The 22291-nt window shown below is 36.8% G+C and overlaps 3 protein-coding genes and 1 long non-coding RNA gene across 6 annotated transcripts; 3 read left to right on the top strand and 1 right to left on the bottom strand.

Moving 5' to 3' along the window:
- The first annotated feature begins 5328 nt into the window (after window positions 1-5328).
- LOC117783724 (zinc finger E-box-binding homeobox 1) lies at window positions 5329-7227 on the top strand. Of its 2 annotated transcripts, none has more exons than XM_034621261.1 (2): window positions 5329-5487; window positions 5563-7227. In XM_034621261.1, the coding sequence occupies exon 2, from the start codon at window positions 5855-5857 to the stop codon at window positions 7007-7009; it is 1155 nt and encodes a 384-aa protein (XP_034477152.1). In that variant the 5' UTR covers window positions 5329-5487; window positions 5563-5854; the 3' UTR covers window positions 7010-7227. The 2 variants fall into 2 exon arrangements, with proteins under 2 accessions (XP_034477152.1, XP_034477162.1); XM_034621271.1 differs by having other exon boundaries at window positions 5353-5487; window positions 5537-7227.
- A 2180-nt stretch (window positions 7228-9407) lies between these two features.
- Window positions 9408-10379, bottom strand: LOC117780832 (NADH dehydrogenase [ubiquinone] 1 alpha subcomplex subunit 13). Of its 2 annotated transcripts, none has more exons than XM_034617507.1 (4): window positions 10274-10379; window positions 10102-10215; window positions 9816-10036; window positions 9408-9747 (listed from the first exon to the last, which is right to left on the bottom strand). In XM_034617507.1, exons 2-4 carry the CDS (start codon window positions 10205-10207, stop codon window positions 9610-9612), a joined length of 465 nt encoding a protein of 154 aa, XP_034473398.1. In that variant the 5' UTR covers window positions 10208-10215; window positions 10274-10379; the 3' UTR covers window positions 9408-9609. The 2 variants fall into 2 exon arrangements, with proteins under 2 accessions (XP_034473398.1, XP_034473406.1); XM_034617515.1 differs by having other exon boundaries at window positions 10102-10212; window positions 10274-10291.
- An 817-nt stretch (window positions 10380-11196) lies between these two features.
- Window positions 11197-22065, top strand: LOC117788380 (probable citrate synthase, mitochondrial). Its single transcript, XM_034627146.1, has 3 exons — window positions 11197-11471; window positions 20549-21526; window positions 21600-22065. The coding sequence occupies exons 1-3, from the start codon at window positions 11427-11429 to the stop codon at window positions 21972-21974; spliced, it is 1398 nt and encodes a 465-aa protein (XP_034483037.1). The 5' UTR covers window positions 11197-11426; the 3' UTR covers window positions 21975-22065.
- On the top strand, window positions 17152-19386 carry LOC117788390. The gene is made up of 2 exons (XR_004617765.1): window positions 17152-17896; window positions 18289-19386. It is a non-coding gene; the product is annotated as an uncharacterized LOC117788390 (long non-coding RNA).
- Window positions 22066-22291: the final 226 nt, after the last annotated feature.

Below are 22291 nucleotides of genomic sequence, written 5' to 3'. Positions count from 1 at the left end.
AACAACAACAATTGTAAATAAAAATGAAATTAAAATCAGCAACAAAAGCATCGAGAGTGCAATTAAACCCATGCAAGACCCATGGGGTCGTTTTGGTCTGACAATTTTTTTCGTTTTGGATTATCATATCCACATGTGGCTTTATGAGTATATATTAAAGTAGTATTTGTTGTTGATGTTGCTGTTGTTGTTGCTCCTGGACTCTGGCCAGTAATTAGGCATGCCTAATGGATTTTTTTATTTTTTCTTTGTTTTTGTTACTATGTATGCAATTATTAGAGCAAGACAAATTATACTAAGAAACTATGTTACATTTAGTTATATTTATCTATACGTATCTTAATCATTAATAAATGGATCTAATTTACTTTTTCCAAAAATTCAAACCGATTACGGTTTCGGTTTCGGTACGTTCCGAAACAATTATTTCGGTAAAAGGTTCTATTTTAGATTTCTTCTTTCGGTTTCGGTATCAGTACCAGTACGTAACGGTACACCAAATCAATTTTAAAACATGTCAAAATGATAAGTGGTCGTTTTATGATAATTATGACATCGAAGTAAATACTTAGATCCAGAGAAATTAAATTTTTTTAACGAATTTAAGAAAAATTTAATGCAAAATAAATTTAAATGCCAAACTATGATTAAAATGACATTTCGCTTGAAAATCGGTACAGTTTGGCCAAAGTTATGACAGTTCGAAGTTGCTCCAGCCTCTGATCTAGCAACTTTTCAAGTCAAAATATTTCTTAATTTTGACATGATTTTTTACAAGAAAACGAAAGGCCTCAGAATCAAGTTTAAAGTGTCGTTTTATACTAATTATGATATAAGGAGTTGAATAAACGTAAAAACTTGAGATTTAAAATTTTCATTTTTCAAAATTTCATATGGTATTAAAGTCTAAACTCATATCTAGAGAGAATTTTTTTTTTTACAAAATTAATTAAATTTGAATGCGGAATGAATTTAGAAACCGAACCATTATCAAAATAATGTTCCCTTTGAAAATCGGTTCACTTTTGACAAAGTTATGACAGTTTGAAGCTGGTCAGACCTAGGATCCATAGACTTTTTTACAAGTCAAAATTTTTGTTCAATTTCACTTGATTTTTTACAAGAAAATTAAATGTCTGAAAATCAGTTTTAAAGTGTTGTTTTATGCTAAATGCGATATAAGGAGTTGATTAAAAGTGAAAACTTGAGATTTAAAATTTTCCATTTTCAAAATATCAAAGGGGGGACCCTTAGGATCGAATCCAAGATTTAGAGGAAAATATTTTTTTTTACAAAATTAAATAAATTTTAATGCAGAATGAATACACAGGCCAAACCAAGATCAAAATGACATTCCGCTTGAAAATCGGGCCAGGTTTGACAAAGCTATGAAAGTTTGAAGTCGGTCGAACTTTTGACCTAGCAACTTTACAAGTCAACATTTTTTTCCGATTTGACATGATTTTTTACAGAAAAATGAAAGGTCTCAGAATCAAATTTAAAGTACTGTTTTATACTAATTACAATATAGGGAGTCGATTAAAAGTAAAAACTTGAGATAAAAAATAATAATTTTTTAAAATTCCAAAGGGGGGACCCTTACCATCGAAATCGAACTATGGCTATGATGGTCGAAAAACAATATAACTTTCTAAATGCAAAAAATTGAGCTGCAGTATGAATTAAGAGACCGAATCATGATCAAAACGGCATTCCGATTAAGTATCGGGTCAGTTTTCTTCAAGTTATGACAGTTGGAAGTTTGTCAACTATTTGACTTATCAACTTTACCACAATCATACCGGTACAGCGATTCGGTTCTTGAAAGAAAACTAATTTCGGTTACGGTTCCCTGATTTTTCCTATAAATTCTTCCCGACCCTAAGACTTTTTCAGCCATATACCAATAAACCATACTCGACACAAAAACAGAACAAACTGACGAGAAAATCCGGAAAAGGAATGGTAAATGAGTTAGTAAAGAAAAAGGACAAAAATAAAAGAACAGTTTAAAAAGTTTGGTCGTACAAGTGCTTAAGTTTAATATGTTTAAAAATATTTTTTGAATTGTCAATGATAGCATCATCTTCTTCAACAACATTTGTTTATTCTTGATGACGAAATTTATGATAACTTGGACGATAACTTTTTGCTGACTGCAGCACGTGCCGTCACGATACAAAAAATAAGAGCAAAAAAAAAGAAGTAATAAATAAACCGCAAAGTCAACAAGTTAAAAACCCCAACCACATGCAAATGCAAATTTTATTGAAAGTCTGGCAACGCCCTGCTCATTATGCCAAGCAATGCAAGCAACTTAAAAGCTAACGGGAACACACACAAACACAAGCAAACAAATCAATTTTGACATAATACAAATTCACATATTTGCTATTTATTTTTAAAATTATTAAAATTTGATAAAATTTATTTTCTTTTTTAACTGCTTTTAAAAACCATAGATAAGAAAAATAAAATATAAGTATAAAAAAATGATGTTCTGTCAACACCCTTTAGTGACTTACTGTACCTTTTTGTAGTTACTCATGCATTACTCAAAATAGTGAATGTGAAAATCGAAAACTTTCCACCAACAAGTTCGGATGAAAAAGAACCAAGTTTTTGCCTAGACGACATGTTGCAATTCGATATGAATAATGACATTTGGGCACGTATCGACGCACAGACAGCTGAGAAATGAAGGTAAATAGACAATTTGATGCTAACTGGAAATTGTGTCAATATTAAAATATATGAGAATATTCTAGAATCTGGAAACATGCGAATTGTAACTATTATTTCACAATGGAACATAAAATAGGCGTATGATTAATAAGCTTACACATTAGTCACAATCGACGTCAAGTGGATAAAGTTTGACTATAGAATTCACAACGTAATACACAATCTTCCCCATATTTCCCTTTTCCCCTTATTCATTGCAGCTTATGATGCAATTGGCAAACGACAGATAAAAAGCACGGCCATTAAAAAAATAGCATGGCCCTACCACAATGAACGACGGAATAGTTCGTACAGCTAGTCAAGTAATTGTTTTGACAAAATAAACAATCGACAAATTTAAAATTGGAGTAAAAAAGAAGAAATATTTAGACTCATTGGGCTTAACTTTTTAAATTTAAATAAATAAATGAACAAAACGAATTTATAGGCTGCGAATTTATTCCTCTTAATAAATAAATACATAAATAAATCAAATTTATAAATACAAACAAATTTTAATATATTATTAAATATATATAAAAAAGAATTTTGAAATCCATTGTGCTTAACCATTTTTTTTTAATATTAAACAATTATTAAAGTAAGAATTTATTCTTCTTTATAAATAAATCAAATATGCTAAATATATTTATATTTTTTTTTTTTGATACAACAATTACTTGATTAACTATATGTACATCCAAACTATATTATACATTTTTGCCCACTAATAAAGTCTGTATACTAGATAAACACTTGTGTGTTTAAATTATCCATTTGCATTTGCAAACGTGACTGCAACGTTTATTCAATCTGAAATGGGTTCCATGAAGTGAGAGTGCCCCCTCCAATTAATCGTATTACCCCGATTTATTTTACATACATATATTTTCTTCTTAAATATTTTGTAATATAACGGCACTATTTTATTTTCTTTCTGTGTATATCTCTTAAATTTGGCTTTGTTAAGTGCGCAGTTCAATAACTGTACGTCTATACACATATTATATAATACGATACTCCCTTTTTTTATACCACGTCATCGGTGCTGTCTGCTCATAAATATCTCTCAATGTAAGTACAATGTGCAATGCTGGATGACGTTTGATGATCTTGACTTGCTGATTAAGTATCAGTTTATCCCTTAGCTAAGCAAAAATAAAAAACTAGTGAGATCATTGCAACGGAGACTATCAGACACCCTATAATTAATATTAAGATAAATCAAATTTTATGCACTTGAAATTATATGTTCTGAAAAATTTTAATTTAAAATTTATTTATACATAATTCGATATCCGAGGCAAGTGGAGTGCAGTTCGACATGTACGCTATTTGTACAGGGTATAGGAGAAACTGAAAGTTGTTTGTATTGAAGAAATTTCGCGTATAGATAAGAACAGTAAAGAATGTAATTTGAAATGTAAAAGACTATTCCTCTTTTAAATTTATTTACAGGGTATACGCGTAAGGGAAACTGTTTCACATTGTAGAAATTGGAATTAAATAAAAAGAGTTAAGAATGCAACTCGAAGTGTATGAGTTTATTGTACCCTTTTAAATATATTTACAGGGCATATGAGTAACTGAAACTTTTCCACGGAGGGAATGACTTATTGCGTTCAGCTGTGGAAATGTGTTATCGTAAATGGAAATATTTTCAAGATCACGTGAAAAACAAGAAGAAGAAATTATTGCTTATTGACGGCAAGTTTCGACTTAAAGCTGACATACATACATATATATACTGTCTATAAGTATATATATATTCACGTCGATCGGCTTGTAAGTGGTTCAAGGTCGAAAAGCGAAAATGCCGCTTGTTAATTAATGTAAAACAGACTGAAAAGCTGAGTAAACAAAAGAAAAATGCATATCTAATCGTTACCATTTCGCATACACACAACACTACAAAGTATTAGTACTTATTTTAAGCCAAAAATAAACATAATAGTATTTGAAATTGGTTTATACTCGTATATAACATATAAGCTTAATTTCACATTATTAATAAGATCGATGTACACTTGTGTGTGCTTTACATATTATTTTAATTGCATTACTTATAAATAGTTAGCTGTTAGCATATAATTAATACATTTTATAGGTGCACACGAATTGGCTTAAAAGACACTATATTTTCCACCCAAATTGCTTGGCAGCGTGACAAAAAATTTGTAGAGCTCACAAATTACCATATATACACACAAAATGTTTATAAACAAATAAAAAATTTGATTACATTTACAAACTTAAATTCAAATCATACAAACAAAATTTAGCCATTCAAAGCATTTATTTTAAAATGGCGCGCAACTTAATCAACAGCTACGCAACTGTTGTACAGATAAGAACAGACGCCAGTCTGCAGCGCTGCCACCTTTTCGGAGCAACTACGTTATTAAGTCTTTCCATTTACTGCAGTCAACATTAATCGATATTTAACTTAACATTGAGTTTATTTTAATTATAAATTTCCCACGGTTGCCTGTCTAATTACAAATACATGTCTTTAAAGCATTTTTATGCGCAACGTAACGTTAAGTGAAAAAAATGAGTGACGTAACCACCTTTACGTGACGTTTATGTGAAATGCGTAATGCAGCCAACTTCACGTTTGTGGGAAAAATACCAAAGACTCCACAGCATTTTGACCAGTGTGACCATTATTAGACGATGTTGCCACAATCGACGAAAATTGTGATATTGAAGTGAAAGAATTAAACTTGGTGGCAAGAAAGTCGCGAAAGAGTGTTGACTATTGTAAGAAAAAAGTATAATTCAAACGCGCCAAATGTAATTTACCAACTAGCGATTTGTTTACAAACATTTTTACAGTGCCAGCGACGAAAATCGAAGCGGAAATTGAAAACGAGAAGCGTAACAAAAAACACAAAGCTGAAACTAAAACTGACACACGCACACAATTACAATTAAAGAAAAAAGGTGCTGGAGGAGAGGCGCTGACGCTACGCCACGCCGCGTAAAGCAACAAAAAAAAAGAGGCAAAAAATACAGTAACAGCAAAGCGCAAAACGAAAAGAAAAGAACAACAACGTTTGAATTAATTAATAATACAACAAATTGTTAATCAATAATAGTACTATTTAATTAGCAGTGCGCGACAGCAATGAATTCAAAGCGCATTAAGTACACAGCGTCCGATGCGAATGTGGTGGGCAAGGAGGAGCAAATAGTGCCCGTTATCATTCAACAAGCGGACGAGGAGGAAGAGGAGGAGGTGGAGGAGGAGGACGTGGAGCCGACACAATATACGTATGCATATACCACCGAAGATGATGACACAGAGACAGCGGTGGTCACACTCAGCGATCGCGATCACGAGGCCCTGGCCAATGCCCAGGAGGTGATTATCGATGAGAACGGACATGCGGTCACACTGCAACAGCTGGTGGAGAACAGCACCGTGGAGGAGGTGGAGACCATAGAGCAGGGCGATGGCACGCATACCATACTGCATATTGTGCCCACCATGGACGAGGAGGACGACGAGGAAGAAGATGATGAGGAGGAGGAGACACTGGAGCAGGATGACGATGAAATTGTGGGTGTGGAGCACGAGGAGGGTGAGGAGCACGAAGAAGGCGAGGAGGAGGACGACGAACTCGGTTCCATTGTCTTCGAGGGCACCATTGATCACAGTCCCGACTCCGATTCGCAGTCGCGCAACAAGACCTTCTATTGTCCCAATTGCGGTAATTGCTATAGTGCCGCCGGCTCCTTGAAGCTGCACATGCGCGCCTGTCTCCGGCAGCGAAATGAGGTGTCCGCCGAGGATCGCAAGTGCAAGGTGTGCAGCAAGATTTTCAATTCGGTTGCCTACCTCAAGGAGCACATGATGCGTCACACTGGCGAACAGCCGTTCCGTTGCACGCGCTGTTATCGCAAGTTTGTGGACGAGTCCAAATACAATACGCACATGGATTCGCACAAGCATCAGGACAAGCTGGAGGCGGAGGCAGAGGCGCTGGCAGCGCAGCATGGCGGCAAGAAGGTGGTGGTCAAGGAGTTCACCTGCTCCTTTTGCACCCAGAACTTTACCGTTGTCTTCGATGTGGGTCAGGTGAAGCGACGTTATGCGTGCGACACGTGTCGCGACAAATACTCGAATGCGGAGGCACTGCGTCAGCACAAGCAGCAGGTGGAGGAGAAGCGAGAGTTTAGCTGCCATCGCTGTGGACGCAAATTCGTGTTCGAAGGCTTCCTGCAGCGCCATCTGCCGACGTGCGATGGCAGCATCAAGCGACGTCGCGACATGAAGTAGAGCTGGCAGCAACGTGATGGCAATTGGCGACGGCGACGTCGACGTCGTAAGAGTTCCCGATCACAACAAAACAAAGAAGAAGAGCAGCAGGAAGAGCAACAGGAACAACAACAACAACAGCTGATTATGTCGCCGCCAATACGTTACGTTGTTATAAAGCAGGAGGAGGAGGAGGAGGAGGAACAGCACGATCAGCAGCCCTAGAGGCTGACCAAAAACAAAAACAAAGCAAAACAAAACAAAAAAATATAAAAATAATACACACAATAATAATAATAATAATTATAATAATAGACACAGCGCCGCTTTAGCTAAATACCGCCAGTTGGCAAATGTAATTAGAACACTTTTAAAAAATCAACAAATTTCATTTGCGCTCTTAAATTCAAAAACTAAGCTCAACTTTTACAACCGCACATACACACACACTCTCTGCTCGCTCACATACACAAAGGACTTCAGTTTGGCAATTGTAATTACAACTCTTTACACTTGAGTTGCGCTCTTTAATTTGACAACTACACACAAAGACACACACACACACAATCTTTTCTCCCACACTAAATTACACATACACACATACATACACAGAATTCTACAAAGATAAAGCAGATGCAGAAAGAAAAGCAAATGATAAACAAATCAATCAATTTTTTTTTAATATGTAATAATAATTATAAGAATTTGTTATGGAAGAGAGTATCGAAGCATATTCGTTTCGTTTATCATTCAGGGCTTCTCAATTATGAACTACTAGTAAAGTCAACTGTCGAGCAAACTCGACTATCAGAGACCCTGTACTTATTTGTAAATAAGCAAACTTTGGTAAAAAACAAAAAAATCAAAAAAAAAAAACAAAATTTATATTAATAACGCAATCCAACAGGCCTAATTAATTTATAGTACACATTTTATATTCTCTGCTTATTTCTTTGGTCCGACGCCGAGTTAATTATCCGATCGTTACGAAATTATCGGGACCAAAATACTTTTCATGTGTGCCAAAAGTCAAGGCTCAATTTGGTTTTCACGCTGATCAAGCTTACATAATGTATGTATATTTTACTGTCTCGCAAAATTTTTTGTTTTCAGAAACATAAACCCTTTGGTACTTTTCAAGTACAGGGTCTATAAATCAATTTCGGGCACATGGCGAGGTCCCTAATGTATAGTTTACATACTTTTTAATTTCAATGTATACTTACATTTCATCTGCATAGTACATACAAATCTTATATAATAATAGCCGCTAATGTCTAAAACCCTAAGATATAAAATGCTATTAAAATGCATTCATTGATGTTGAATTCAATAAAAACAAACAAATATAAAAACATTTAAATTATGATTATGTTCAAAATATGAAATTATGTTTATTAATGAGTATAATAAAACTTGCCCAAGTCATTCAAAATTGCTGTTTCTAATCTGATTCACAAAAAGTTACCAATTGCCAGTTTTATATGGGAATTTTAAAACTTCATGAGCGGCTTTGCCAACTTGTTGCAAACGCGTTGCCAACTTTTTGACGTGGCGTTGCCCAAATTATGGAGCAACTATTAGGAAAGACTTCAGTAGACCAAACTCGACTGTGCGAGACTCTGTTCTTGATAAGTTTTTGATAAAATGTTAAGTATTTTGCACGCTCGATAGTAGGATACCCTATGCCCAGGTACTCTGTACTAAAATTTTATTTTCGACCGATCGGTCCTATGACAGCTATATGATATAGTGGTCGGACTTGAACCAAATTTGGTCAAGATGTGTAACACCAACTAAATTAAATATTCTATCAGTTTGGTTATGATATATGAAACCCAAAAAAAATGTGCATACTAAAACTAGATTTGAGACTGAGCGTCTCTATGCCAGCTATATGATATAGTGGTCCGATTTGAACCAAATTTGATTAAGATATATAATACCAGCCAAGGTGTATATTGTGTCAGATTGGTTGAGATATCCCAAAAAACCAAGAAGTTTTTCATACTAAAACTTAATTTTCGACCTATCGTTCCTGTGGCAGCTATATGATATAGTGGTCCGATCCAAAAATAAAAACAAACTGTATCTGCGTTCAGTACACAAGAACCTACATACCAAGTTTGAAGACTCTAGCTCTTATGGTTTCTGAGATCGACGCGTTCAAACAGACGGACATGGCTCAATCGACTCGGCTATTGAACCTGAGCAAGAATATATATACTTTAAGTGGCCTGCCACGCCTCCTTCTGCCTGTTACGTACATTCTGCTAAACACATAATACTCTTTTTTGCCCATATTTAATAGGAACTGGGTAAAAAAATATACCGCCCTGTCCCAATCCGCTAAGAGAGTTGGCAACACGTCAACAACAAAGATGGAATGAGAAAAGAGAGTAGAAATGAGAATAGATAATCAGTTTTGTTTTCTTTTCTTTTATCTCATATTAATCAATGCAGTTGTGTTATTGATTTCAATGAGCGCTTAGGCAATTCTAATAAAAACAAAAAAAACGTTTAACTAATTAATTAGCTGAAGAGGGAAGCAGGAGCAGCAGAAGCCGCAGTGACATCACAAGCAGTTTAGCTTCCAGTTGCTTCCAAGCTCTCTCTTTCGTTTAGGACCAGAGCTTCAGATGTGCGCGCTTGGCGGTTGATTTCCAGTCGGTGTGGGCGTAGAACTCCTTGAAAATGGGCGTGACCAGTGTGTCCTCGGGCAGCGTCTTGAACACGGGCTCACCGTACCAGGTGCCCACCTATAAATACAAATATAAATATACATATATAAATCTGATATGTTTAGCTGCTGTCTTGATCTGTTTACCTCCCAGCCGGGCACGTTCTTCATGAGCTCAGCCTCCTCGTCACGATTGCGGCGCAGTTGACGCAGAAATTCGCGATCGCGCTCCGCAATCAGCACGGGAAAGATGACATTCTGAGCGGAGCGCATTTCAATCTCGTCGCGTTTCACCTTTTTGGCTGTCAAATAGTAGATGCCCAGTCCACCAATGGTGACGGCCAGATAGGTGCCCAGCATGGTGAAGCCTGCAATCAGTTAACATAACATTAACATTTATGCAACATTTATATATATGCATATGTGTGCATACCTGTAAAATAACTCTTGGGCGGCACACGAGCAAAGGGAATTTTCTTGTAGCCACCGGGCGGTGGTAGGTCCTGTTTAGGGGGCACATGCGGCAGGGCCGTCGCCATCTTGGCTGCTGTAATGCATAATAATAAGTTATCGCTGCCATTAACTGAACACATTTGTTGACTTACGCTTTGTTAATTGGTTGAAAAATAAGGGAATTTGCCAGTCAAAAATTCACGACGACTTTTGCATAACACGCCGCGCAGTGTGACCACAGTCTGCAACGAGTTAAATACCAAAAATACTAATTTACTTGAAATAATAAATTGTACTGTTTTTTGTAAATTTATTTAAAATCCAACTGCTTGCATTAATATCTTGTCAACAATTAACTAATTTCTCACAGAAAACTTGAGTAATATTAGAAAGTTTCAAATATGACAAGTACTGTAAATACTAAAAAACTGGCACAGTAAAACTGAAAAGCTATCTGGCAGCCCTGACAGCTGACAACGTCATAAAATTGTTTAATAAAAACTAGAACATAATTAATTTAATTTTGTTATTAATCATGACGGTTCATTCCAAACTGATGGCATCTGCACACTTGCGTTCAATTTTTACTAAGTCTATACATTACTTCAAGGACTCGGTTTTATCTAGAAAGACACTTAAAGATTTTAAGAAAACAGATGAGCCGGCTCAAGTGATCCTCGATCCTTTGAAGAAACCTGAAATTGATGACACTGAAAATGTGGCAGAGGTAGGCGATCATTTTTATATTTAAACAATCATTTTTGGCGGCAAATGTTGCGCTGCTTTCGTCAGCTGTTTTGTGCGGGTGTCTTTTAGTATTTCTTTGGTATTTCCATCGTCATCGATATTATAAATATCATGGTGATCCAGCGAATATATGTAGAAATATTGGAATAATTATGATCCAGCAAAAGTTTACTGTTGTTACTTAACTGATCAGTGTAGTCACTCAGAGTAATTTTGATTTAGTTGCTGGGTATTTTTAGCGCTATGTGAGAGACCAAATGTGAAACTATCGATAATGTCAACAACAATCGGTGGTGGGCAACAACTGAAAGCAACCAACAACCATTCGAATTCGAAATAATATTTTAACATTCAGTTGCCGCGCAGCTGCCGTAAAAGAAGGGAGAGTAGGAATTATTTTTTTCGCTCGCCAAACAAACGCCACAAGAAAAAGAACATTTCCAAATTCTTCACTGGGGAATAGCAATTTTTTTCTGTGTGTGTACGTGTTAGTGTTTTAAATTTGCGACAGTGTTTGAGTTTCTCCTCAAATTCACCAACCACAAATTAACATAAATCATGTCGATCTGTCGCATTTCTGCACGCAAAATTGTCGAAGCACAGGTGAGTTTTTAATGACCGACCCCTGACCCGGCCTTCTGTATTTTAACTGTTTAATTGCCGCTCAAAGTGTTTTTATTATTATTGTTGTTGTTGCTGCTGTGAAGGATTCTTCTCTTACTTAAGCGTGGCTTGGCAACGCATACACATACAGTTCTCACTCTCTTAGTACGTGTTTATGTGTGTGCCTGTGCGTGTGTATGCGTTGGTGCTAGTATTAGTGTTGGCAAGGGCAACGTCACGCCAAAAAAAAAAAACTCAGCCATGTGCTTGCGATTAAAAAAAGTACACAGCGCAAATAATTTTTTTTGTACGCCCCACAACTCTCTTCTTCTTCTCTTTCCTCCCCAAAAGTAGCTGATAAGTGAAATTCAAACTTGGAAAATCCTGTCAATTCAATTTGCATTTTGTATTATTTGCGCTTTGTGCCAATTTTCCGGACGTAGTCTGTGATTACATAATCGCGCACAAAAATTTTCACTTGGCTAAAATAGCAAACCGAATCTTTTTCTTTATAAATAAAATCTCACATAAGACGCAGTCGCGTCGCGCGCAGCAGCAGAGGCAGCGCAGTTTGAGTTTAATGAACTTGTTCATCTTCTTTGCCAGCAGCTGCAGCTGCATCTTATTAGCTTTGTGCCATTTGTTTTTTTTTTAATTCATGCATCTGCTTGCTTTTTGTTGTTGTTCAATTTCCATAAACGCGTTTAAATTTGGCTTAAAAACCACGCGGCCTTATTCTTGTAATGTTACAACAACAAGCAAAGCAGCTCTGCTGACGCTCTCTCCTAAAGAGACAAAGAGCGAAAGAGGCATTGAGAGAGCAAAACCTTCTCCCCACAGGTAATACAGCAGCAGCGCTGCCATTTTAACTATTTTATAGCTAGACTGATTGTTACCAAATTTTTATGACTGTTAAAAGTAACAAGATTCGAAAAAAAGGGTAAAAAGAAAAATAAACAAAAAATGCCAAGTATACATGCACCCAAAACCCAAAGAAACATTTATAATTTTGGCTAAAAATAGCTAAATTGGCAAAGTGTCGTTTTTTATGGGAATATTATTTTCAGTTCTATAAGACTTATAAAGGAAACAGAATGCATTTAAAAACGCAAAGACATTTTTCTAAATAGTTGTTATAATTCTTAGCTATTTTTGGCAATTTTTTAATTTAAATTCGAATTAGAAATTTTAGCTCTTGAAATTCTGACAACACTGGCACAACAGTTCTTGTGCACTGCTCTTGCTCTTGTTGTTGTTTTTGTTGCTATGGCTCTCTCTCTCAGCGCGCGTCGTTTTACTTACACAGCGCGTCACGTGTTGTTGTTGCTGCAGATACTCTTTTATTTTAGCTGTTGCCAAAAGTGTTTTTGCATCTTTTGTTATTATTGTTGTTGTTGGTGTTGCTGCTGTTGCTGTCGTTAAGAGCGCAGAGCCAAGAAGATTGTCCGTCGAATGACCTTAAAGCAAATATCGCCCGCTGCCGCCCACCGGCAAAGCAGCAAAACAAATAAAGGAAAAGTAGAAAAGAAAACGTTCGTACACATACAACAACACATATGTATATACATATGTATTCATGATTGTATGTGTGTTGCATTATGTAACTTGGCAAAATCAGTTCACCAGCCTTGGCAAACTTTTAATTGAAAAATCAATAAATCCCTAAGCACACATACATACATAGATACATACATATATGCATATATACACACACGTAACGGATTACAGGACGAGCCTCCTTTTGAGCGGCATTGTTTGCTATGGGGTTTCTGTTTAGTTGTTGTTGCCCGAACATCGCATAACAAAAGAGAGTCTGCGTGCAGAGAGCCAACCCAAAAGAGAGAGAACGAGCGTGATAGAGAGAGAGAGAGAGTGACTAAATGTGATGCAAACATATTGTGATGCGTAATACTATAGTTAAATAATCTATTTAGCCTTTTCGACATGTTATGCATACGCTTATGTTGTTGTTCTTGTTCTTTTTCTGTTTCTCTTGCTGTCGTTTTTGGTGTTGTTGTTGTGGTACATTTGGCGAGGCGCCAAATCGCGCAATAACATCGAACGTCCTTCACTGTTTGCTGCTGCTCGTTGTTGTAATGATTCTCTTTCGATTTGCTAAAAATATCGTAAGTGTTTTTTTGATAAAAGGGCTCAATATACATACACATACATTTTTTTTTTGGCATTGCATTCTCTTCCGCTTTGAGTGCAACAAAAAGTGTATTCAAAATGCCAACTAAACTAACTACACAGAAATAATAATACAACAGCAATAACAACAAAATTAAGAACAATAGCCAAGACACGCAAGGCCTTTTTAATGTTCGACCAACTTAATAACAAACACGCGAAATTTTTTATCGCCCAGTCGCTAATACGTCACGGCGATACGTGACCAACGCTTACGTAAAAGTTGGTCGTATTCAAACGGGAACGAAGCGTGTCTGCCCTTTTGGCAACTGACGCATGTGTATGTGTGAGTGTGTGAGTGTGAGTGCATATGTGCAATGCATGTGGGTGAAAGAGAGTAATTGAGTTAAGTTTGTTGCCGAAACAGCTGATCAAACAAACGATTGCATAAGAAGAGTATTCTTTCTTCTCTCTCTCGCTCTCTCTTAATTCCTGCAATTTGTTATGGAATTCAATTGCGATTACGAAATATCGAAATACTGCAATATAAGCATTATAAAGCAGTCACTTATACTATTTATATACTTATTAAAGAGGTATTTAATTTATGGTGCTAGCCATGGTTTCTAATCTGCTTGGACTGCTTGTGCGAATCTTAAGTGGCACCTGCAATCCTTTTTTATTTATTCATTTTTGAAAGGTTCCCACTTGCGATTATTTTTAAAGCTTGTTGAAAATTCCACAATTTTTATGCTCGTTTGAGAGCTAGATAACGACACTGGAAATGGCGTCATGGAAACTTTATATATAGTATGATAATGATAATGAAAAATGTAGCCAGAGAATGAGATAAAGTTGTGATAAGGCAAATCGCTGCAAGATTTGAATGATGATCATGTGATGCAATCAAGCTAAAAGGTGAGAACAGCCCTGAGAAATCCGTCAGAGAATCTACACTCTCTAAATTAAATAAAATATAGTTTGTCAAGTAATTTTTTTGACACAACAAAAAATCTTCCTGATTGATTATTCTTATTTTATTAATTATTTGTTAATGCTTAATTTGGGATAAACTACTTTTAAAAATTAATAACCAAAATATGAATTGTATAGTTTGTCAAAGCATTTTCTTCACCAACTGTCTATATGTACACTTGTTACATTTTGTCGCTAAAGCGGCCCCATCTAACGGAGCTTAACTGATAAGCATGACAAATTTGTGTGGGGGCACATGATCGAGATCGAAATCGGAATCGAAATACACGCAACCGCGACACAATCGGACGACGTGAGCTGATAACGCAACAAGAAAAGGAAGTACAACAGTCACTAGAAAATAAAAATAATAATAATAAATATAACAAGTGGGAAGGGCTATAGTCGAGATCCTGACCGTAGCTTACCCGTTACTTATTTCAATATATAAAAGTAGTTTAAAGAAATTACTACCTAAAAAAAAATCTACGGAATTCCCTTTAGGTGATTGTATTGAAATAATAACTTTATTAATTACTTTGGTTAGCTATTACTCCCGTTCTACTTGTCCGATCTTGCTGCGGTTAAGTGAGATTATAGATAATATTATAAGATAACGTTAATTACCATAAAAACTGTGGGTGTGGTGGTTTTTCGCGATTTGTGGGAGCGGAAAGGGACGCTGCTTAAATTTGAAACAAAGTTGACCTGCGTGGGGTCTATAGAAGTCTGTGTGCCAAATTTTTTTACTCTATCTCTGCTGATCAAGAATATATATGCTTTAAAGGGTCGGAGATGCCTACTATTTCCTGTTACATACATTCCAACGGACACAATATACCTCTTTACTTATTTTTTAAGTACTGGTATGATAAGTTCTGTCCCCGAACTATCAGGCTTTAAAAGTGTTAATTTAATTAGGGGTATCGATAACACGATAAGTCATTTAGTATTTATGCCGATGGTAATGAATAATGATCCCTCGGCACACGCAGTCCAAATATTTGCATACTTTTTGCCTTGCTAATACAGACATAGTAACAACAACAACCACAACAACTACAAATTCAAATATAGGAATACATAACAAAAGTTGAAAACAAAATACAAGAGAGTAAATAAAGCAAGCCAAATAGCTCTTAGTTTGCTTGACACTGTGAGCGAAAAGTTTAAATGATTGATGAGCCTAACGAAATGATTGACACCGATGTATTCATGAAGATAAATAAACACTTTAAAATGAAACTACGTTGATGTGTAAAGTAAAACCAATAAATATATTTAAAAACATTGAACGCACATTCATGCAACGAAAATTAATTTCGATTTCCGTTTGCTAAAAATAAAAAATATCGATGACGATGTTTCCATTCAAATTTATATCGCTACTATGATTGATGATGATTGAGCTGGAGATGGAGAGATTTAAGCGCATTACAAGTTAAACGGTTGTTAGCATTGGGCAAACACAGTTAACGGAAACACTTGACATCGTTTCATTGAACCGATACGGATACTGATGCCGATGCTCGTGTGATTCCCCTTGTGATTTTCCCCTTGCTCTGTATGGGAATTAAGCTGACTCAGAATTTTGCGAATAAAAAATTTAAAAATAAAAAAGAGAGAGGGATTCTTTCTTATAAGAGTTTCTGATTAGTGCGCATGTATAATAATTACGAACAGAACCCCCAGAAAAACGATCTGAAATATTGAGGAATTACGTCATGGCAATGTTCCCGCTTAATATTTACTTTTGGATCGCGTCTGTTTTACTCCAACGATAAATTTAGTTAGTTTATGATTATACTCCAAATTCCCCTTTCTCTATGACAGAAACAATAATGTAGTAGAATTATAAACTGTATGTACTGTACTTGAAATGCGAAACGGAGAATCAGACAAACCTATCCAATGCAATTATCCGTTAAATGTCGTATTTAACAATTACGTCTAACAATAATAAAAATAACAAATAATCAGCGACAGGCAATTGAAATAGTCACGCTAGCGATGAATTAATCAGAGAGAGGGAGAGAGAGATATATATAACCTTGATTAGACAAATATAAAGCGTTCCTACGGATTTAAGATGATGAATCAAGAGAATTGATCTATGGACCGATAAGTAAATAATATTACTCGAAGTCTCAGAGAGAGAGAGAGAGACACTTGTAAATGCAACATGCAATTGTCAGTGTCTGTCTGTCTGTCGTTCACCTTGATGCCAAAACTCTAAACTCGGATTAATTCGAGGTGAGCTTAGGAACTCTTACAGGTTCCATCGACATCTCAACTAACTGCAGTATCTAAGTATGTAAGCAAGTGAAGGTTACTTGACGATTCGTAAATAAAAATGTGCAATTTATAGAATTGTTATTTACTTATTCCATTTAACTGTCAGACAGTCGCAATTAAATTTTTTATAAACACATATTTATCTGTCTGGTAGAGATTGTCTATATACAGTATGTCAAGTAACTGTCTTGATAAATTAAGAATTTCACATAATTTATTTTTCGCAAAGAAAAAAATCTTTATAGTTTTTTATTTGAAAAAGTAAAAAAAAAATATAAATTATTTTTATAAATAAACGTACTCTTTTTGTCAAAACCATTTCTGGACTAACTGTTTATTTTTTGTACTGATGAATATCGAATCCGATCGTAAAACATGTTCTAATCTTTAAGATTTTTCTAGACATTTAAGCTAACACGCGACTGCGACGCGATTTCCCCGATCAGCAGCATATAAATTATATTATATATTACACTACATACTTGTGCACATATTCATATAATGCTTTTTGGACTGACTGATAATCGGCGATAAGTTGGACGCGCGTGAGACCATTGTGGGGACCTTCAAATTTCAATGGGACTGCTTGCTTATCAGCTGTCCTCTCTCTCTCTCTCTCTCGCTCACTTGCTTGCTCACTCGAAGGCAGGCGCACCGCCCGTGAAACTAATCTGATTATGTTCATGACTTTTTCAAATGGAACAAAAAAAAAAAGAAATAACAGAAGAAGCGAGAAAAAAAATACATGCATACTCAAATTTTAAGCGTATTTATTTTTAAGAACGTGTGATAAGATAATGAGCAAAAACCAAGCAGCAATCAAGCAGTTCCTTGTCCTATTGTTATGCAAGCAGTTTACTGTCAACTGTCAACTTTCATGCTCTCGCTCTCTCCTTCCACTCTCCTTCTCTTTGGTTTCTTGTGTCGCACTATTGATCAAGTCGACATCTTAATTAGCACCTTAGGTATCAATCTCAACGTTAATATTGCTGTTTGTGGTTTCGGTAGCATCAATATCTATAGCAGTGTTGCTAGTTTTTTAACTTATGTTATTTCAACAGCATTGATATTTTGACAATGTCGATGACATCCTGACAATGTATTCAAATATTTCGAACTCTGAAATCTGAAATCCGACATCTTTGTACACAAAAATGACCTCTGCCCAAAACTGACGAAATAGTTCTCCCATTTGACAAAATGGATTTTCTCATAGCATTTTTTTCAATGCTCCAGCTTTTGTAATTATACAAATTCTAAATCTAGCAATAAAAAGAAAAAATTGTAGTAGCTAAATCATTTTCTAAAATTGCTAGATTTATAGCTAATAGCAATTCAAAAAATTTTCTGGCTTTCGCAATTAAAAAAGTGCTAAATCTAGCAATAAAATTGCTAAAACGGCAACACTGAACTATAGCCCCAACAAAACGCCGTTTGGTACTTTATTGGTTTACCGCAAAAGCTCCGATTGCATTACTCCGCCACCTGCTATAAAAGCTTCGCCCATAACGATAATCTGCAATTACCATATCGATATCGTGTTACGCATGTTGATGACTCTCGATAGTCTGGCGTAACAATTGTCACATTGCTTATTATAATATTACAATGTGTTGTTATTATTATCATTGAAATCTGACGTCAGCAGCACGGCTGAATTTGATGAAATAACCAAACAAAAAAGATTATCATATTTTTTTTGTGATTGTGCATCGTTGTAATTGCGGGTGACGTAGCAATCAGCTGTTTGACAGTCATTCGATCTTTTCTTCCCAATCGATAATTGATGCGCGTACGCGCATATTATTATTCCGCTTTATCAATGAAACCGCATTTTTGGGGCCGGTCAAGTAAACCGGTTTGTATGCGAAATCAATATGTATACAAATGTATGTATATGTATGCACAAAAGGAGCATAAAGCACACACACACTTACACACACGCAAAACAATAACAAGCAGTCAAAACTGGCATGCAATTCTATTTGCTCAAAAGGCCGTCGCTTGGCGGCGCCACAAGTTCACATGGTTAATTGAATTTGCCTGACCCACTAGCCGCAAAACAAAAACCATGTAAGGCCGCCAACGCTGACACTTATCGACATGCGGATACCCTGTATATTCGTATTGGTCAAATGTATTTTAAACCACAATACAAGCGCTGTTGATAAAATAAACTTCAATTAAAAAACCTTACATGCCAGCTTTTGAAAGCATGCAGGGTAGCACACAGCTACTGTCTGCTACAACAGCAACAATAGCAAACAAAAACAACAAATGCTGCCCGAACTGTCAATCAAAAAGCAAATTGCACTTTGCGCTTGAGCTTGGATTCCGTTTTCATTTCCATTTCGTTCGCTTTTGTCTGGCATACGAAAAAAAAAAAAAAAAACGCCACGCGTAGCAACAGCAACAAAATAAAGAGTCTCGGAATTTTCCCCGTCGATTAAAGCGTGTCTCATAATGGGCCGACAGCGACTGTTCCGATCTGAACATAAAAAAAAAATACCAAATAAAAAAAAAACCAGTCTCAACCGGATTTTGCTGCTGCTGCCTTTTCTTCAATTGAGCGGTCAAATTTGAGTTGAACTTTGGTTTCGTTTAGCTCCTCGTTCTTTTTCGTGGGCTTTTTGATTTTATTACTTCTGTTTTTGCGCGTGCTTTCGCAAAGCAAATTATGCAACAACAACAACAATAACAACAACAAGGAGTGCAGTACACTGGGGCAATGTCTGATCAGCGCTGAGTCACGGCAAGTGGAATGGAATGGGAATGATGTTGAAATGGGATGGGATGGGAAATGATAAGATTTGATGTGATGTGAGGAGGTAGAAGCTGCAATTGCAAACAGGCGGCATCGTTGGCTTATCAATCAATGTGGTGTGTGTCTGGCGCTCTCTTTTGGGTGCATATGTATGCGTGTGTGTGTCTCGCGCGCCTTATCTATAGCTTATGAATCGAGCGTAATTTTACGCTTAATGGCCATTTGAAGAGCAGCTCAATGACAGCCGATTGTCAAAGCTCAGCTGATTGTTATCGATAGCGACATTAGCACACAGTGAGAAATGAGTGAGAAATGCTCTGAAATTTTATTATTCACACTTTACGCACTTTGTGCGCTTTAGTTATATACAATTATAGTTAAATCAATTACAATTCATAACAAATATGAAATTCCAATATATTTAAAAATATTCATTTTTAAATACTTTTAAGTTAATACATAACAGTGCCCGTAATAATGATTTTTTTAAATACAAAAAAAAAAAACAATCTATAATGAACCTAGAATAATATGATTTTCACCAAAATTTGTATTATTGTGCAATCTCTGGATTTTCGCCATTATTATTTTTTTTTAATTTTTTACTTTTTACGTTTTGAGTAATTTAATAAAATTTAAGACATGAGAAGTAAAACTCGAATGTAATGATCACTAAATCACTCGAAACTTATGTCATTGAAAATAAACGTAACAAATTGAATTATAATCATAACCATGTAATTTTTACAGTATAACTTATAATGATTACGGTCCCTGATATATAATAATTTAATACTATATAGATAATTAACATACTATAAATTTTGATTGCAAGTACATGTCATTTTTCTTCGAGTGTATGATTTTATTAATTGGGCTCTGTTTTTTTCTTGTTTTTTTTTTTTTGTTATAGAAAGTGCCGGCTATTGGAAACTATGTGCGTCAATTATCTTCTGATGGCGCCAGCCTGCGCGATGTGCTGTCCGCCAAGATACCGCAGGAGCAGGAGCGTGTGAAGAAGTTCCGTAAGGAATTCGGCTCAACGAAAATGGGGGAGACAACCATCGATATGATGTACGGTGGCATGCGCGGCATCAGGGCCCTGGTGACAGAGACATCTGTGCTGGACGCCGATGAGGGTATCCGTTTCCGTGGCCTATCCATTCCCGAATGCCAGAAGGTACTGCCAGCCGCCAAAGGTGGCAACGAACCGCTGCCCGAGGGTCTCTTCTGGCTGCTGATGACCGGCGAGGTGCCCAGCCAGGCTCAGGTACAGCAGTTGTCCAACGAATGGGCCGATCGTGCTGCACTGCCTCAGCATGTGGTGAATATGCTGAACAACATGCCCACCACTCTGCATCCAATGTCGCAACTGGCTGCCGCCGTGACAGCTCTCAATCATGACAGCAAATTCGCCAAGGCATACTCGGAGGGTGTGCACAAGTCCAAGTACTGGGAGTATGTGTACGAGGATAGCATGGATCTGATTGCCAAACTGCCAGTGGTGGCTGCCACCATCTATTGCAATACGTATCGCGGCGGCAAGGGATCCCGTGCCATTGACTCCAGTCTCGATTGGTCCGCCAACTTTGTGAAGATGCTCGGCTATGACAGTCCCGAGTTCACTGAGCTGATGCGTCTCTACCTGACCATTCACAGTGATCACGAGGGTGGCAATGTCTCTGCCCACACTGTGCATCTGGTTGGCTCCGCTCTCAGTGATCCCTATTTGTCGTTTGCTGCCGGCATGAACGGATTGGCTGGTCCATTGCACGGTCTGGCCAACCAGGAGGTGCTCGTCTGGCTGCGCAAGCTGCAGCGTGAGGCTGGCAACAATCCATCGGAGGAGCAACTGAAGGAGTACATCTGGAAGACGCTCAAGTCTGGACAGGTGCGGAAAACTATTTAATTGCTAATCTTATCTATAGGATTCGCTAATCGAGTAATCTTTATTTTTGCTGCAGGTTGTGCCTGGTTATGGACACGCTGTGCTGCGTAAGACCGATCCTCGTTATACCTGCCAACGTGAGTTTGCCCTCAAGCATCTGCCCGATGATGAGCTGTTCCAGCTGGTATCGAAGATTTACAAGGTGGTGCCCCCAATCCTAACTGAAACCGGCAAGGTGAAGAACCCCTGGCCCAATGTAGATGCCCATTCCGGTGTCCTGCTGCAGTACTATGGCATGAAGGAGATGAACTACTACACCGTATTGTTTGGCGTTTCCCGTGCTCTCGGCGTCCTCGCCTCCCTGGTCTGGGATCGTGCCCTTGGCCTGCCCATCGAGCGTCCCAAGTCCTTCTCCACCGATATGCTCGTCCAGATGACAAAGAAGAAGTAAGCTAAGAGCACAGTTGGACGGATGATTGGATGGACGGATGATTGGATGAGATGGTCAGCAAAATGTAGCAAAAGCAAAACAACAACAACAATATGAAGAAAATGATGAAGCGAAAATTTGTAGACAGTAGCATCTAATATAGACGAGAGAGAAAAATCAGGAAAATATAGTAAAGAGATGGAGGAGAGGAAGAATATTCATGCTCAATAATGAATCAAGAATTGATGGATGAATGGAAAATGGAAAATGACGACAGCGTTGATATTGAGAGAGAGATTGAGTGTGTGTGTTTAGGAAGGAAGAGAAAGAGAGAAAGA

Source organism: Drosophila innubila, chromosome X, assembly GCF_004354385.1.
Source record: "Drosophila innubila isolate TH190305 chromosome X, UK_Dinn_1.0, whole genome shotgun sequence".
Taxonomy (NCBI): Eukaryota; Metazoa; Arthropoda; class Insecta; order Diptera; family Drosophilidae; genus Drosophila; species Drosophila innubila.
Note: the sequence above shows the minus strand (reverse complement) of the source record. Positions and strands in the feature narration are given on the sequence as shown.